This window comes from Vipera berus (assembly GCF_964194415.1).
Source record: "Vipera berus genome assembly, chromosome: Z".
Taxonomy (NCBI): Eukaryota; Metazoa; Chordata; class Lepidosauria; order Squamata; family Viperidae; genus Vipera; species Vipera berus.
In genome coordinates, this window is record NC_138205.1 from 21,365,531 (window position 1) to 21,382,640 (window position 17,110).

General features: G+C 44.4%; 2 protein-coding genes across 3 annotated transcripts; one reads left to right on the forward strand and one right to left on the reverse strand.

The window, feature by feature from the left end:
- On the forward strand, positions 1–13,275 carry LOC308678368 (uncharacterized protein). Of its 2 annotated transcripts, XM_081345512.1 has the most exons (12): positions 1–152; positions 285–396; positions 1,879–1,972; positions 3,137–3,191; positions 3,462–3,602; positions 4,617–4,777; positions 4,910–5,008; positions 5,189–5,334; positions 6,766–6,940; positions 9,414–9,526; positions 10,226–10,310; positions 11,693–13,275. In XM_081345512.1, exons 1-12 carry the CDS (start codon positions 29–31, stop codon positions 11,747–11,749), a joined length of 1,362 nt encoding a protein of 453 aa, XP_081201638.1. In that variant the 5' UTR covers positions 1–28; the 3' UTR covers positions 11,750–13,275. The 2 variants fall into 2 exon arrangements, with proteins under 2 accessions (XP_081201638.1, XP_081201639.1); XM_081345513.1 differs by lacking the exons at positions 5,189–5,334; positions 9,414–9,526; positions 10,226–10,310; positions 11,693–13,275 and having other exon boundaries at positions 6,766–7,865.
- A 105-nt stretch (positions 13,276–13,380) lies between these two features.
- LOC308678375 (nuclear protein 1-like) lies at positions 13,381–16,703 on the reverse strand. The gene is made up of 3 exons (XM_081345522.1): positions 16,475–16,703; positions 14,209–14,361; positions 13,381–14,015 (listed from the first exon to the last, which is right to left on the reverse strand). Exons 1-2 carry the CDS (start codon positions 16,575–16,577, stop codon positions 14,219–14,221), a joined length of 246 nt encoding a protein of 81 aa, XP_081201648.1. The 5' UTR covers positions 16,578–16,703; the 3' UTR covers positions 13,381–14,015; positions 14,209–14,218.
- Positions 16,704–17,110: the final 407 nt, after the last annotated feature.

A 17,110-nucleotide genomic window follows, 5' to 3' on the forward strand; every position in this document is an offset into this window, starting at 1 on the left:
TCCGTTGCCGGTTTGGCCGCCACAAACTATGCCAGGCAGCCGGAGTGGGAAGCCCCGAGTAGCCGCCAACCCCGCCGTCGGGGGTGGGACGGAGTCGGTGACAGAACGAGTCCTCCGGGAGGCCCACTCGCTTTATGTGCACCCGGGTCAGGGTGAGAGTTGAGGGGATAGGATGGGGGGGGGAAATGGGGAGGGGAGGGTTTTTCTCTTTAGGGGTGAAACAATATGCCAAGTGTCGGCCATAAGTTTAATAATAAATAATAATTTTCCCGCTCTGCTCCCAGGTTTGGTGACCATAGGAGAGCGCCTGGGCCTAACCCTGCTTCCCCCTCGCCGCAGAGTGACTGTCATGGTGATGGGCAACCACAGTGCTGGGAAGAGCAGCTTTATCAACTGGTGAGCTGAAGGGGACTGCCAGAAAATTAATCAAGGGAAGTCAAAACTGGGAATGGCGTCATTAGGATAGAGAGCCAAGGGGTGTTGGTGTGAGTGCAGGGCATTCTGGGTAAATCTTAAGGGAGAGGGTGGTATGGCACAAGGCATTCTGGGGAAATCCTAGAAAGTTATCCATCGTGCAGGTAATCCTTGACTTACGACCACAATTTTGCCCCAAATTTATGTTGTTAATTGAGTGACATTTGTTAAAGGAACTTTGCCCCATTTTACGACCTTTCTTGCCACCGTTGTTAAGTGAATCCCAGCCGTTGTTAGGGACACTGTTTTTTTTAATTATTTTTTATTTTAATCCCATTTATATCCCGCCCTTCTCCGAAGACTCAGGGCGGCTTACACTCTAAGCACAAACCAATGTGCTTAGCAATAGCCTTCATTCTATGTATATGCCTGCTTATTAGGGCTTTTGCCCCCCCCCCAAGTGGCATTATTACAAAGTCAGCTTATTGCCCCCAACAATCTGGGTCCTCATTTTACCTACCTCGGAAGGATGGAAGGCTGAGTCAACCTTGAGCCTGGTGGGATGCGAACCTGCACTAATTGCAGGCAGCTGGTGTTACTTAAGGAGGCATTAGCCCACTGCTTCACCAAGGCTCTGTTATTAAGTGAATCTGGTTTCCCCATTGACTTTGCTTGTCAGAAGTTCACAAAAGGGGATCACATGACCCCGGGATAGTGCAACAATCATAAATACAAGTCAGTTGCCAAGCGGCTGAATTTTGATTGTGTGACCATGGGGATGCTGCAGTGGTCGTTGTAACTTTGAATGGTCACTAAATGAACTGTTGTAAATCAAGGACTACCTGTACAAGAAATTGCAGGCAACCTGTAGGTTATGGGGTTTGGGAGAGTTCAGATCATGCAATAATTGTTTCTAATTTACTTTAACTATAATGTATGGTAAAAAACGGTGAAGTTATCATTTATTTGTTAACATCAGTGTTTAAGAAAGGGTGTATTATACTAGTGAAAGACTTCTATGCAAGATGTCAGCATGAGAAGCTGAACCTCTAAATAGCTCCTCTGAGGGGGGAAAAAACCTCTCGTATTTCTGCCCAGTTTTATGTCAAAAGAAGTGATTAAAGGCTACTGGGGAAAGAATACAGTTTGTTGATTATACTGAATATGAACTGGGTTTCAGTAAAAGTTCCTATTTTTACTAACTAGTTTTAAAACATGGAAAGGGATTGTAATCCAGAGACGCCTAATTTCTTGTGTCATTGACACAAATGATGCTGATGTAATGGAAGAAGAAATGGGTGTTGAGACACTTGTAGCAATTTTAACAACCCAGGACATTTCAGGAAATTGGGTCTGAGCGTGTTGTGACACTACACTTCCCATCTTCAGTTCAGATTTAACCACGATCTTGCCCACAAAGAAGAGAAAGATTTTGTCTTGGGTTTTCTTGATATTTTTGTGCAGGTATGTGGAGGAACACATCCAACGTACTGGGGTTGCAATTGAGACTCAGGGTTTCACTTTCATCACTAGTGGAAAGAAGCGAGAATCTCTCACGGTGAGATTACAGAGACGCTCATTTGTAATATCGCTTTGTATGTTTCACTGTTATGGCTACTGCTGTTTAACCAGTAAGACCTGCCTTTCTTCAAAAGCCACTGCCCTTCCCTCCAGGCAGTCAATTCTTCCTCTCCTCCAGTTTTGTTTTGCTTTGTTTTGTTTTCCTGTCAGCAGCCAGTCAACATAGAACTGTTGAATAGGCTTATATAAAGATATTTAAAAGTTTCTTTCCCCATCCTTTTCCTCTCTCCCCACCCCCCTTAACAGGTTTAGGTTTCTCCCAACCTGCTGATGTTTTCTTCCTGTGCACAGGTAGTGCAGATTTGGTTGCGGAGCTATAATTCCAGCAATCTTTAATCAAAATAAGCAATGATGAAGAACGCCGGAAGTTGTGTTTCACAACATCTGGAGGGCCACGGATTTCCCACTACCTAGATGATGCAATGAGTTTGCTGGTGGTTTAGAGCAAGCTTTTGACTTAAGTCCTGGGGTTAGTCAGATGTTTGGATTTCCAAACATGGCTTCAAACAGGTGTCCAGAGAGGAAAATGCAGGAGACACAATATAATTAATAATATTTAATTAATTCAATTGTAATAAGTTGCACTTATTTTTGTCCTGGGCCCATCTGACTTTTGAGCATACACAATGGTACCCCACAAAAAAAAATCAAGGGCAGCCTTCAGCCCTGAAATAGTTGTGCACACTTGCTCAATAGGACTTGACTAAGGACTTTAAAGGGACGCGGTGGCTCAGTGGGTTAGGACACTGAGCTTGTCGATCAGAAGGTCGGCAGTTTGGCGGGTCGAATCCCGAGTGCTTCGTAGCAGAGTGAGCGCCTGTTACTCGTCCCAGCTTCTGCCAACCTAGCAGTTCGAAAGCACGTAAAAATGCAAGTCGAAAAATAGGGACCACTATGGTGGGAAGGTAACAGCGTTCCGTGCGGCTTTGACGTCTAGTCATGCCGGCCACATGACCACGGAGACAAACGCTGGCTCTTCAGCTTTGAAATGGAGATGAGCACCGGTCCCTAGAGTCGGAAACGACTAGCACGCATGTGCGGGGGAACCTTCACCTTCACAAGAACTTTAAAAGCCATCTGCTACAGCCATACTAATGTCATGTATTCTAAAGCCTTCTGCTCTTCCACTCCTTTCCTGCAGGGCAATGCTACACTCCACCTCTATCCTCACTTCCAGATCTTGCAGAACTTCAAAGGTTAGTTGCAACTGGAGATAAGTCAAGGGTTGGCTTTTAATTCAAAACAGTGTTGTGTGCCCTGGCAATGAGTATTGCCTTTGATCAGGAAGCTGGTATTTAAAAGTTGGGGTAATTGATCATCGACAGCTTGCCTGCAATAATTCATATTGGCAATGAAATTTGAAGTATGGTATCTGGTTTTAGGATTATTAGGAGAACATGGTATTTGTCATCTCTTAATGGCAAGAAGCTGCTAGTAAATTTTCACACATTCTGCTCTTTATTTAGGAGTGCCGGAATACCTGAGTACTGAGATTTGTACCTCCAAGCAGAAACAATTTCCTCTGATCACTTTTCTTGACACTCCAGGCTTGGTAGATGGTGATATGAAATACCCTTTTGATGTGGAAGGAGCACTGATCTGGTTTGGTGAGTGTATCTTCAGGAAATAGCCTTGGTGCCTGAAGAGGAATTCTATTAAATTGGAGCATAGCCAAGTCAATCTAGCCCTCAAAAGAGAATAGATGTGCCCGAGAGAAGATGGATTAATACAGGTAACCCAGGAATGGCTTCTGTCTTAAGAAAAATGTGCCAGAGAGCTATTTTGGGTTTTGGAAGAAAATGCCGGCATGGTAATGGGAGAACAGATTTTAGCCTAGGGCATTTTCTACTGTAGTAGCCCTTAGCTTGAAAGAAATGATCTACTGGTGTATTACAGGTGAAACTCGAAAAATTAGAATATCGTGCAAAAGTTCATTTATTTCAGTAATGCAGCTTAAAAGGGGAAACTAATATATGAGATAGACTCATTACATGCAAAGCAAGAGAGTTCAAGCCCTGATTTGTCATAATTGTGATGATTATGGCATACAGCTCATGAAAACCCCAAATGCACAATCTCAGAAAATTAGAATATTACATGCAATCAATAAAACAAGGAGTGTACATAGAACAATATCGGACCTCTGGAAAGTATAAGCATGCATATGTACTCAGTACTTGGTTTGGGCCCCTTTTGTAGCAATTACTGCCTCAATGCGACGTGGCACGGAAGCTATCAGCCTGTGGCACTACTGAGGTGTTATGGAAGACCAGGATGCTTCAATAGCAGCCTTCAGCTCTTCTGCATTGTTCGGTCTCATGTCTCTCATCTTTCTCTTGGCAATGCCCCATAGATTCTCTATGGGGTTCAGGTCAGTCGAGTTTGCTGGCCAATCAAGCACAGTAATCCCACGGTCATTGAACCAGGTTTTGGTGCTTTTGGCAGTGTGGGCAGGTGCCAGGTCCTGCTGGAAAATGAAGTCAGCATCCCCATAAAGCTCGTCTGCGGAAGGAAGCACAAAGTGCTCCAAAATCTCCTAGTAGATGACTGCATTGACTCTGTAGGAAATTTTCTCCCCACGTATGCAACAACCTAACTCCTTCCCTTACAATCTTGTTCAGGCCAACTCTGCGATCTCATCCTGGTCTTCTTTGATCCCATGGGGCAGGCTCTTTGCAAACGCACCTTAAACATAGTGGAGAAGATCAATGAAGAGCACGGAGACAAGTTACGCTTTTATCTGAGCAAAGCCGATGAGGCAGGCGCTGAGGGTGATCGACAGGTAGAAAGTCTCCCATGGATAATGGGCACAGATTGGGATGGGGAATGGCTCTCTCATGGAACAGAAGGAATTGAGAATGGCGGTTTGTCAAATCGTGTGCGTGTGATTTTTTTTTCCCTTTTTGTCTTACAGAGGGTGCTGATGCAAATTGTTCAAGAACTTTGTAAACGTCCCGGCCTCAATAAGTGTGGGTTTGACATGCCTACAATTTACATTCCCAACCCCAATAAGGTGAGTGATAAACTTGGGAGTGATTTTTAGATGTAAGATTGAAGCAGAAGCCATGAGGAATCCAGGCTTCTGGAAGGATGGGTGAACCTTAGGATGGATGGTAGAGAAATTGGGACTGAAAAAAGAATGCCGACAGATTCTCTGCAAAAAGATGACTGTGGGTTATGCGCTCACCCTTAGCCAAGTCGGTGTGTTAATCAGATTGAGGAGGTCTGTCGCACAATTGAGAAGACCATCAGCCAGACTGTGCAGCATACACTCAATGCCCTGGAAAGGGATTGCCGGCTCATTGAAGAGGCCACACAGCGTTTGCTAGAAGAGGACAGGTAAGAACAGAGCATTGTGGGAGTGGGAGACTTAACATCTGACAGGTTCTACAACATTTACAACCAAAGATGGACGGGATATCAGATCCGGGGTAGAAAACCGGGAGTGTGAATTTGTATCGTAAGATGGCCAATTCAGTCACCTTGTGGAGAGATGGGTGGCAAATAAATTTAAATAAATAAGTAATAATGAAATAAATTGAGATAACGGAGTGGCAGATTCTGAGTTGACAGCTGTTGAGAGATAAACAAAAGATTGCAGTGTGTGTGTGGGGGGGAAATGAGTAGAAAGTGAGTAGAAAATGTACTGAAAGCATGCTCTTAAGCTGCTTGCTTGACCTGCCTCAAAGGACTGTTGGGTAACTTACAGCACAAGTCCTGCGGACATTTACTTGGAAATAAATCCCACAAAAATGGAGCATTGTAAGTGCCTTGAATAAGGGACACGGTGGCTCAGTGGGTTAGGACGCTGAGCTTGTTGATCAGAAGGTCGGCAGTTTGGCGGGTCGAATCCCGAGTGCTGCGTAGCAGAGTGAGCGCCTGTTACTCGTCCCAGCTTCTGCCAACCTAGCAGTTCGAAAGCACATAAAAAAATGCAAGTCAAAAAATAGGAACCACTCCGGTGGGAAGGTAACAGCGTTCCGTGCGCCTTTGGCGTCTAGTCATTCCGGCCACATGACCACGGAGACGTCCTCGGACAAGCGCTGGCTCTTCGGCTTTGAAACGGAGATGAGCACGCATGCGCGGGGGGAACCTTTACCTTTAAGTGCCTTGAATTTGAATGTAGACGAATAATCTAAAAGGTAAAGGTAAAGATAAAGGTTCCCCCGCACATGCGTGCTAGTCGTTTCCGACTCTAGGGGCCGGTGCTCATCTCCGTTTCAAAGCCAAAGAGCCAGCGCTTGTCCGAGGACGTCTCCGTGGTCATGTGGCCGGCATGACTAGACGCCAAAGGCGCACGGAACGCTGTTATGTTCCCACCGGAGTGGTCCCTATTTTTCTACTTGCATTTTTACGTGCTTTCGAACTGCTAGGTTGGCAGAAGCTGGGACGAGTAACAGGCGCTCACTCTGTTACGCGGCACTCGGGATTCGACCCGCCAAACTGCCGACCTTCTGATCGACAAGCTCAGCGTCCTAACCCACTGAGCCACCGCGTCCCTCTTAGACGAATAATCTAGACTCCTTTAAAGGAAGGATGGTTACACATTCAGTTATTTCAAATGTAATTGGGACTGGAAGGTTCTGGCTATTGACCTTCACTTTAAAAGGGGTGAGAAGATTATAGTTAAGAGAAGATCCTAGGAAACTAACATCTGCTGAAGATAGTAGGCTATTTTGGGGGTCAGTGCAGGATTTAATGCTATTCAGCTAAATTTCTTCCCGAATCCTACATGCTGTCCTTGCTTTTTCACTTTTTTCTATTACCCAGCAAGGCCAGAAACAGCAACTTCCGCGCTTTCCTCCGTGGGATGCTTATGGGCATGGTGGGTTGCCTATTGCCTACTTTTCTTCTTCTGACACTGATATTTGGCACAACATTTGCTCGCCAACTGTGGACCTTGGTCCTGGGGGAGAAGCAAAGTCAGGCCCTGGAACTATACGTAGTGAGTATCTTGGCGTCTTTTTCCCTAGAGTCCCCAAAGCACCCTTTTCTCACTTTACAGTAAAGGTACCCCCCCCCCAATTAAGCCTCGTTTTGCTTTGCGTAGAAAAATTGGTGCAGGACATTGGATTCCATATCCTTAAGAGTCTCAGCTTTCACGCCTTGAGGGTGTGGGAAACAGGTTTCTACATCCACAAAGCAACACAAGCTGATGCAGCTTCTAAAAGCTGTAGAAAAAACAGCACAAAACCTAAGGAACATATGTTATACACCAATGACCAAGAATAGCCCAGTATTGCAAAGTTCAGGATTCTTTTCTTTCTTTCTTTCTTTCTTTCTTTCTTTCTTTCTTTCTTTCTTTCTTTCTTTCTTTCTTTCTTTCTTTCTTTCTTTCTTTCTTCCTTCCTTCCTTCCTTCCTTCCTTCCTTCCTTCCTTCCTTCCCTTTCTTTCCTTTCTTTTCCTTTCTTTCTTTTTCTTTTTCTCTCTCTTTTTCTTTCATTTTCTTTCTTTTTGCAGGAGAAATATGTAATAATCAAGTTTCTAATTCTTACACCAATAGAAATAGAACTGTCTAAAGCAGGGGTCGGCAACCTAAAAAAGCAAAAGAGCCACCGGGAACCGGTTCCATCACAAATTAAAAAAACTGGGAGCCGCGTGCGCGTGTCCATGCACGCGCATGCGCAAAAAACGTTTTGCGCATGCGCAAAACGGTTTTTTGCGCATGCACGGACGCACGCGGTTGCCATTTTTTAAAAAAGTGAGATGAAACCGGTTCCCGGTTGCCCGACGGCGACAGCCCGTCTGCAAAGCTGCCTTGGCCCATCTCGGCAGCTTTGCAGACGGGCCGCGGCAGCGTCCTCAAAGAACGACGCCGCGGCCCGTTCGCGCGGAGGTACGCGTGCACCTCTCCAAAGGTTTGGGGAGGTGCGCGTGCAGCTCCGCCCATTCGGGGAGGTGCGCGCGCACCTCTCGGAACGGGCCGCGGCGTCGCTCTTTCAGGAAGCTGCCGTGGCCCATCTGCAAAGCTGCCGCTTTCGGCAGCTTTGCAGACGGGCCGCGGCAGCTTCCTCAAAGAACGACGCCACGGCCCGTTCGCTCGGAGGTACGCGTGCACCTCTCCAAAGGTTTGGGGAGGTGCGCGTGCAGCTCCGCCCATTCGGGGAGGTGCGCGCGCACCTCTCGTAACGGGCCGCGGCGTCGCTCTTTCAGGAAGCTGCCGTGGCCCATCTGCAAAGCTGCCGCTTTCGGCAGCTTTGCAGACGGGCCGCGGCAGCTTCCTCAAAGAACGACGCCGCGGCCCGTTCGCGCGGAGGTACGCGTGCACCTCTCCAAAGGTTTGGGGAGGTGCGCGCGCACCTCCGCCCATTCGGGGAGGTGCGCGCGCACCTCTCCAAACGGGCGGTGCCACTCTCCATTTGGAGAGGTGCGCGCGCACCACTGCCCGTTCGAAGAGGTGCACCTCTCCAAAGGTTTGGGGAGGTGCGCGTGCAGCTCCGCCCATTCGGGGAGGTGCGCGCGCACCTCTCGGAACGGGCGGTGCCACTCTCCATTTGGAGAGGTGCGCGCGCACCACTGCCCGTTCGAAGAGGTGCGCGCGCACCGGGCGGCTGGGAGCCGCAGGAGACGGCTCAAAGAGCCGCATGCGGCTCCGGAGCCGCGGGTTGCCGACCCGTGGTCTAAAGCCTGCTGTAAGTAGAACAGATGATAGCCTAGGGTAATAGGATAAGAATCCAAATTATAACTTTGTGACCCTTTGCGTAACTAGCAAAACCACAATTGAGTAACCTTTACTTCTCTTTTATCTCGTCTTCCTTCTCTAAGTTAATGAAAGTTTTGGTTATGGATGGGGAAGTCCAGAAACAATCATGCAGAGAATGACTATTTGTTATAGGTACTTTGCTGACTACTTTAATTATATTTAAGGCGTGTGCTAATTATATATACAGGTAGTCCTCGACTTACGACCATAATTGAGCCCAGAATTTATGTTGCTGAGAAATTTGTTCAGTGAGTTTTCTCCCGTTTTACGACCTTTCTTGCTACACTTGTTAAGTGAATCACTGCAGTTGTTAAGTTAGTAACACAGTTGTTAAGCGAATCTGGATTCCCCGTTGACTTGGCTTGTCAAAATGTCGCTAAAGATGAGCACATGACCCTGGGACACTGCAACCGTCATAAATGTGAGTCCATTGTCAAGCATCCAGATGTAAATCATGTGACCATGGGGATGCTGCCACGGTTGTAAGGGTGGAAAATGGTCATAATTCACTTTTTTCAGTGCCACGGTAACTTCAAATGGTCGCCAAATGAACCGTTGTAAGTCAAGGATACCTGTGCATTATTGCCATAGAATTCAGACATTGTTGGCAGAAATTTATTTATATTAGTATTTTCTTAAAAGTGCAAGTGGATAAACTTACGTTTTCCTCAGCTAATATCAAGTATATCATTTATTCTTAATCCTAATTTTCAGCAACCGGTTGCATCAGTCTGGAGGCTTGTCCCTGAAGATCAAACCTTAACAGTGTTTTTTGGTCTTCTCTTCCTCTCGATTCTCTTCCTGCTCTTGGCCAGCTACACTCTCAGGTAAGAACGTTCTGTTGTGATTCAGTGTCAGCCTGTGCTCCCAGCAGCTGAGTCTGAGGAATCTGAGGAGGAGGAGGAGGAAGGGTTTGGAGAGCCTTCGGTGTCGGAGGGAGACTCTGATGCACTCCAGGACTCTCAGCCTGGCCCCTCCAGTCATGTTTCTCATGAGGCTCAGCTGTGTGAGGAGGTGGTGTGGGACTCAGAGGAGTCACAGCTGAATCTGCTCAGAGACGCTAGAAGCAGAAGGCAATCCAGCAGAGCAGAGCAGAGAAAATCTATGAGGCAACTCAGTGAAAGGAGAAGAAGGCATTGAGAAGCCATGTCTTGGGACAGATAATAAAAGGGGAAGGCGTGGGCGGTGCTGGTTGCTGAAGGCAACCGTTCGGAGACATTCAAAGAGAATCCTGGTCTGTTCTTGCTAATCTGTTTGACTCTTGTTTGACTCTTGTTGGATATTTTGAATCATGTATTTTTGGTTGAAGAAAATATTCTGCTGCTTTTTTGTTTGAAAGACTTTATTATTTGGAACTGTAAATAAATTTGGGTTGGGTTTTTTCCCCCAGCCTATTGATTAAAAGGAAAAAGGGGTTGTCCCTGACACACAAACAGGACACTGGAACAGAACATGTTCCTGTTTACCGGGAAGGGCTGTTCGCCACACTTCTTATAATCTTCCTTTGTCTCTTTTGTCCCACTTAGAATGAAGCCCACTCTCTCCAAAAAGCAGAAGCGGCAGCTGGAAGATCGACAGGATTACGTATTGGATGTGGTCTTGGCTAAGAAGGTTACTGCTTTGGGAACTTGGATGGGGTGGTTTGAAGTTGTCACATGGCGACTGGTCTCTATTCTGTAGGACCTACCGTATTTTTCGGACCATAAGACGCACCTGACCATAAGACGCACCCAGTTTGTAGAGCAGGAAAACAAGAAGAAAAATATTCTGAACCAAATAGTACCAGTATACTAAAACAGGGCTTTTCAACCTTTTCATCCATTGCACCACTTTTAGGACAAGGCAATGTCCGAGTACCACCAGTCACCCAGCAAGGTGTCAAAAACTTGACACCTCCCCCCCAAAAAGGAAAAAAAATGATAAAGTACAGGTAGTCCTCGACTTACAACAATTCACTTAGTGACTGTTCAAAGTTACGACGGCACTGAAAAAAGTGACTTATGACCATTTTTCACACTTATGGCCATTGCAGCATCCCCAGGGTCATATGATTTACATTCGGATGCTTGGCAATCGATTCATATTTATGATGGTCACATTGTTCCAGGGTCATGTGATCGCCTTTTGCAGCCTTTGACAAGCAAAGTTAGTGGGGAAACCAGATTCACTTAACAACCATGTTACTAATTTAATTTCTCTCTCTCCCCTTCTCTTTCTCTCCTTCTGTCCCCCTCCCTCTTTCTTTCTCTCTCCTCTCTTTCCCTCTTTCTCTCTCTCTCCCTTTCTCTCCCTCTCTATTTTTCTCTTTCCCTCTAGTTCTCTCTTTCTCTCTCTCCCTCTATTTCCCTCCCTTTCTTTCTCCTCTCTCTCCCTTCCTCTCTTTCTCTTCCCTTTATTTCTCCCTTTTTCTCTCCCTCTATTTCCCTCCCTCTTTCTTTCTCCTTGTCTCTCTCTCCCTTTCTCTCTCTCTCCCTCTTCCTCTCACTTTCCCTCTCCCTCTTTCTCCATTTCTCTCCCTCCCTATTTCTCCTTCTCTCTCTCCCCCTCTCCCTCTCTTTCTCTTTTTCTCTCTCTCTCTCCCTCTCCCATTGTCCCTTCTTTCCTTCCTTCCCTCCCTCTTTGTCCTTCCCTCTCCGCGTTAGAGCAGTACCCGCAGAGGCGGCCCTGCGGCCCGGCTTTCTCTTGCAGAAAGCAGGTTGAAACGGAGCGAGGGAGATTGCAGCAGCACGAGATCAGCACGTGCCGATTCGTGCTCCTGGAAATCTCCCTTGCTTTCCATTGCTGAGGTTGGGGCTGGTCATACAGATCACCTTCGGACCATAAGACGCACCCTCATTTCCCCCCACACACACTTTTGGGGGGGGAAGTGTATCTTATGGTCCAAAAAATACGGTAAGTGGTCAAGAATAGGAGTCCTGTTTGGATTCTGTGGTAACCAGAGAAACGGGTTGACTAGCACAGGAAATTTAAAAAATTACACTCTTTCTTTGCAGAGAAAGCTCTATGAGGAATACCTTCGACAAAGCATTGGGGAACAGGACTTGAACTGAAAGCAGCCTATTCTGAGGAGATTCCACGCCCCTCTTCTCCCCCTGCCCCCTATCAATACCTAGAGAAGAGTATTTACAACGGCAAGCCTTGCAAGTCCAGTTGATCCAGTCCAGTTGCCATCTCTTTCACGTAGGACAGGATCAGTTGGATAGGGATGGCATCCTGGATCCTTTTGAACTGCGACTAACCTTACCTCTAATGTCCTACATCTGAAAGGGTTGATTCACTGGTTATCATTTTTGCTGGTCTGTTTGCTGCCCTGTGGATAGAATGATGTTTTCAGACCTTACGAGGGGACTGTAGCGGCATAGCCCAATTCTGCATCCAGCTGAACTTGGCTCCTGGTTTTAGAGATGGCAGAGCCCTGCCTGATGTTAAAATAGGCAACATTATAAACCAGAGATGTGCTTTGTTGGCTCCTATCATAATGGGCAGTTGTAGTTGCATCAAGATGTAAAGGGCACCACTTGTGGATTGCTGCCTTAGTCGCTCAGTGATCTAAAGTGACAGTTCACATAAGCTTATTATGCTAAACGTAGCATAATTTTATCTCTCATTTGTACAATACCTCATATTTCTAAATGTACCAGCATGCTAAGGGCATGCAGATGACTGTATTGCCTTCCATTTCACATGACAAGTGCCTTTATGTGACCATCTCTTGGGAGTGGAAGATGGGACCTGGATCCTTGTTAACAGTCTCTTCCTTGGTTGGTCATAGTCCAACCAATGCCAGTTCAGTACTTAACACTGTGAGATTTCCCCAGACCTCTGACCTTTATAATTTATTCAACATGCCCCAGAACACACTGGGAACCCCAAGCCAGCTTTTCCTCCAATGCCAAGAAGTATAAGTTATGTTGAAAAGAGGCCACTGTTTTGGCCAATTCAGCTCACTTGATCTCACTGCACTACATTCATTAATTCTGGGATAGCGCCATTATCATGGCTGCATCTAGAAACAACACTTTGCTAACTCTTCTGAGATGCTATGTATTAAGTCCTTCCGAAGCTGGACTTTGGCTTCCATCAGCCTTAAGCAAAATAGTGTAACTGATCATGTTATGGAGGAGACATTACTGTACAGATCTGGTAACAGGGTCCTTTATAGTAAGTGCAACAAAAAAACCACAAAACATTAACCTCTGGCTTTAATCTAAGCAAGAATTTGCTATTTGGGGATAGGAAAACAGTTGACTCACATTAGCCTGGCTCTGGTAATACATTAAGATAATTTTGGTCTCTCTTTTTTCCCTGTTCCCATCAAATTGGGGGGAGGGGGATTGGTTTGCATTCTCTTTGCTTCTCTGGAAGCTCTTTCATCTTGCTGGCGTGAACTTCTGGAGGGTGACAGAGATGAAGGTTGACAAACCAAAGTTAGATCTATTTGTCAGAAGTTACTTATCATTTATTAAAGTGCATCTCTTCCTGAGGCATCAGACTGACTTGAAATCAAAGGACTCGTTTTTTATGCCATGTGCACCAACAAATACTGCCAAGGTACTTTTGGGGTGGGGTGGGGGATCTGAGTGTTTAATAAAAGCTTATTGTAAAATCTGCCTTGGTTCTCTTCCTTGTTTATTTCTGCTCACTGAATGTTTATGCTTCATTTCACTCATAATTGCAAGAAAACAGTTAAGCCAATTTTATTTAGCATGGAAAAACACAAACACACATTTTCACGAACTAATGCTATTCCCTTTAGCCCAATATAGGTTTCTCTTGATCCACTCTCCTGCCCCCCCTAATTTCTGTGAAGTTGACATTGCTACAAACTCATTTTTCCCCATACTATAAAGTTTATTCATCTACTATCTCCACCCCTTCCTAAAGAGAAAGACACAAAATGGTCTAGCATTTCTAACAGCATTTGTAGATGAGCCAATTCCTCCCTCAGGATAAATTTCATAATTATTTAAGACATCACAATATCCTGAATTTTTGGGAGTGGGGAGGAATATTGAAGAAAAAAAAAGCTTAGGATGGCTATTTGCTTTTCCAAGCCTAAGTACAATTATTCCATTTGCTTTTCCATTGTGAAAAATGGTTAAGGCATTGGGTTGGTTTTTTTTTCTTTCCCCCTAATGATTTTGGGATGAACTGCAGCCTTCATTTTCACTCGCTCCTGATGTGAGCCATAAGACTGTCTACCATCTTCCGTAATTCAAGGAACCACCAAATTACACGGCGTCCATCCGTCAGTCTCCGTATCCTCATTGACATTGCCATGGTGTCCAGAACCTGAGTAGAGAACCAGATTCAGAGCTGGCGGGAGAGAAGAGAAAATGGTGAGTAGTGGGTGCAACTTCTACCTAGGGATATATATTTGCAGCCTCCATGTGAAGTCCGAATGGCTGGTAAAAATGGTTTAAGAAAGGGCTGGCTGGCTGGGGGGGAGGGGTGTTTCTGGAAGTTAAAGTCCACAAGTCTTAAAGCTTCCCAAGACTGGACTTCTCACCTGCATTTTTTCATTTTTTGGAGGTTGTCGCCTTTCGCTTCTGTTCTGTGCGTTGCAGCTTCAAAACGATCTTGCGCTCGTGGCCACCAGGATTTGGACGATTTGTATGGTCCTCAGCCTCTTTCTTGGATCGGCCTTTGCGTGAAGAGCCACCTAAGGATACCCCAGGACAACATTTAATTACCTAGAGCCATTGACATGTGCTTTTGTTTCAACCCAGGAATAAGATAATCGATAGTCTACTAGATGTTGTTGAACGTCAACTCCTACTAGATGTTGATGAATGTCAACTCCAGCCTCTCTCCCTGTCTATTAAGCAAAGGAGGAGGAGCAAGAAGAGCCAGAGGATGTCAAAAAAACAAGGTGAAGAGGGCAGCCATCACCACATGATCAAAACTCAAAGCTGCTTTTTACATGCACTACATACTTTATTCCCTTTGCAATCAGCTTGAAAAAAAACTACCTTCCCTTTTCACACGGACTTAGCAAAAAATAAGAAATTTTGTCGAACTTTTGGTTCATAAACTTCAGACCGCATGAACAAGTGTTCTGTGGCTCTGTAGAAAAACTTGGCTCTATATCTACTCAAAACAGATTTTAAGAGGGTTATTTTTAGGGTGTGCGCTTGCCAAACTCTACAAGCCAGCGCTAATTTGAGGATAATGTTTTAGGAAGGATAATAATAGCTTTGAAAGTTTCCAGGAAAATGAGTTGTAAGGACTCATTTTTGGCCATATATAGGCCTGTTCCTAGATGGAAAAAGTGGCTGGAACTCGGATGTGCACTAGTGTTGATTTTTCTACAGCTTCTTTTAAAATGCAAATTCAGGAAGCTATGACCTTTTAAATATATATATATATATATATATATATATATATATATATATATATATATATATATATATATATATATATATATATATATATATATATATATATATACACACATATATATACATATATATATATATATATACATACATATATATATATATATATACATACATATATATACATATATATATATATATATACATACATATATATATATATATATACATATATATACATATATATATATATATATACATATATATACATATATATATATATACATATATATATACATACATATATATATATATATATACATACATACATATATATATATATACATACATACATACATATATATATATACATACATACATACATACATACATACATACATATATATATATATATATATATATATAATGAGATGAAAAACAGCCTATTTGTTTTTGGTTAGGAATTAGACCACTTGGAAGGTTACTGGGTTTTTTTTTTCTCAGCCACTAGAGCTAAAACATAAATTATGTATTTATTTTTACCAAAGCCATGTTTGCCAGTCATATCGAGAATCATGTGCCAAGCACACATAAATGTGTAAGCAGTGCTGTTTCTGTGGATATAAGACTTTCAACAGCTTGTAACTGAGTAACAGAAAATTTGGTTAATTAACAATGCCTGGATTTACGTAACATACCTAACCAAATCCAAGAATCTGGAGAGTGTCTTGGTTCACAAATTTTGTGAAGCCATGGGTTATTTAGCAAACTATACAACTGTCAGATCGTAAAGCCAAGATATGGCTGGCCCACAAGCTTTCAGAAATAGTTTGTTATGGATTATGCGAGTACGTTCAATCCCCTCCTCGGTGTATTGTAGAGCCGCAAGTATTTTTTTCATCTAGATCAGTATGCATTAAAGCACTTTTGCAGTGATTCCCGTTTCTGTGTTACGGGAGTGACGTTCCTTACAATACACGCATGAAGGTGAAATCAGACATCTAACCGGAAAGACAAATTCGGGATTAATAGGTAATTATTGTTGTTAGCCGCCCTGAGTCCTTCGGGAAATAGGGCGGCATATAAGTCCCATTAAATAAATAAATAAATTTCGCGTTAATGCAGTTTGCAAAACAAGCAATCTCGAGCGTGGGAGCGATTACAATCTAACCACAGGCATGCAATGCAAGCCACGATGGTGCAATGGTACACCTATCTCTCCTCCTTGCCACGCCCCACGGCTGCCCTATCCAAACTTAAGCGACGCCACATCCCACCTCCTAACGCCCAAGTTGCTCTCTTTTTTTTCTTTCCCTGTGCCCTTTTCTTGATTTGATAGTCCCTTAAAACCTCTTGATTTTTAATCTAGCCTACTTTAATTCCCTCCCCCTCCCCCTCTTTGGACCCCACATCTGGCAGCTTTGCCAGCGCACCTACCGCTGTATCTGTCGGTCAAGCTATAGAAATCGTACTGGTCAAAATATTCCACCTCGAAAGCCGTCGGGCGCAGCTTTTCGGCTTGGACGAAAGAGGTGGACATGATGACCCGTCCCTTGGTCCCAGATGGTAGAGAAGAGACAAAAAAAAAAACAAATCAAAACAGGGCGATGCGACGCGACGCTTTGCTGCAGCAGCAACAGATCTTCCGAGGTTGTTTGTTTGTGGGGGAAGGCTGCATTTCGGTCTATATATCTCTTTTTCCAAGAACGCCCACAATTGCATCAGTTTTTCCCACCCCTTAAAGCTGCAGGCAAGAAAACAGCTGATGCAACGGCTGATCAACAGATGCCAAGCCAATACTGTATGGGAGTTTAGCTTCAGACAATGGTCCTGAGCCTGGCCTAGCAGACGTTTTTTAGGGTTTCATTAAGACCTTGCTTGAGAATAACAACAATTGGAAGATTCTTCTGTAAGGCCTCTCTCTACAAGTAGTGCTAACAATTAGATAACACCATAGTTTCCGATTCTGACTGGCTGTGAGCTATGTGGATTTGTCTTGCAAATAAATGAAAGCAATCCTCCATGTGCTGCGGTGTTTAGGCGTGTATGTAATCTGTTTACATCCCACATGTA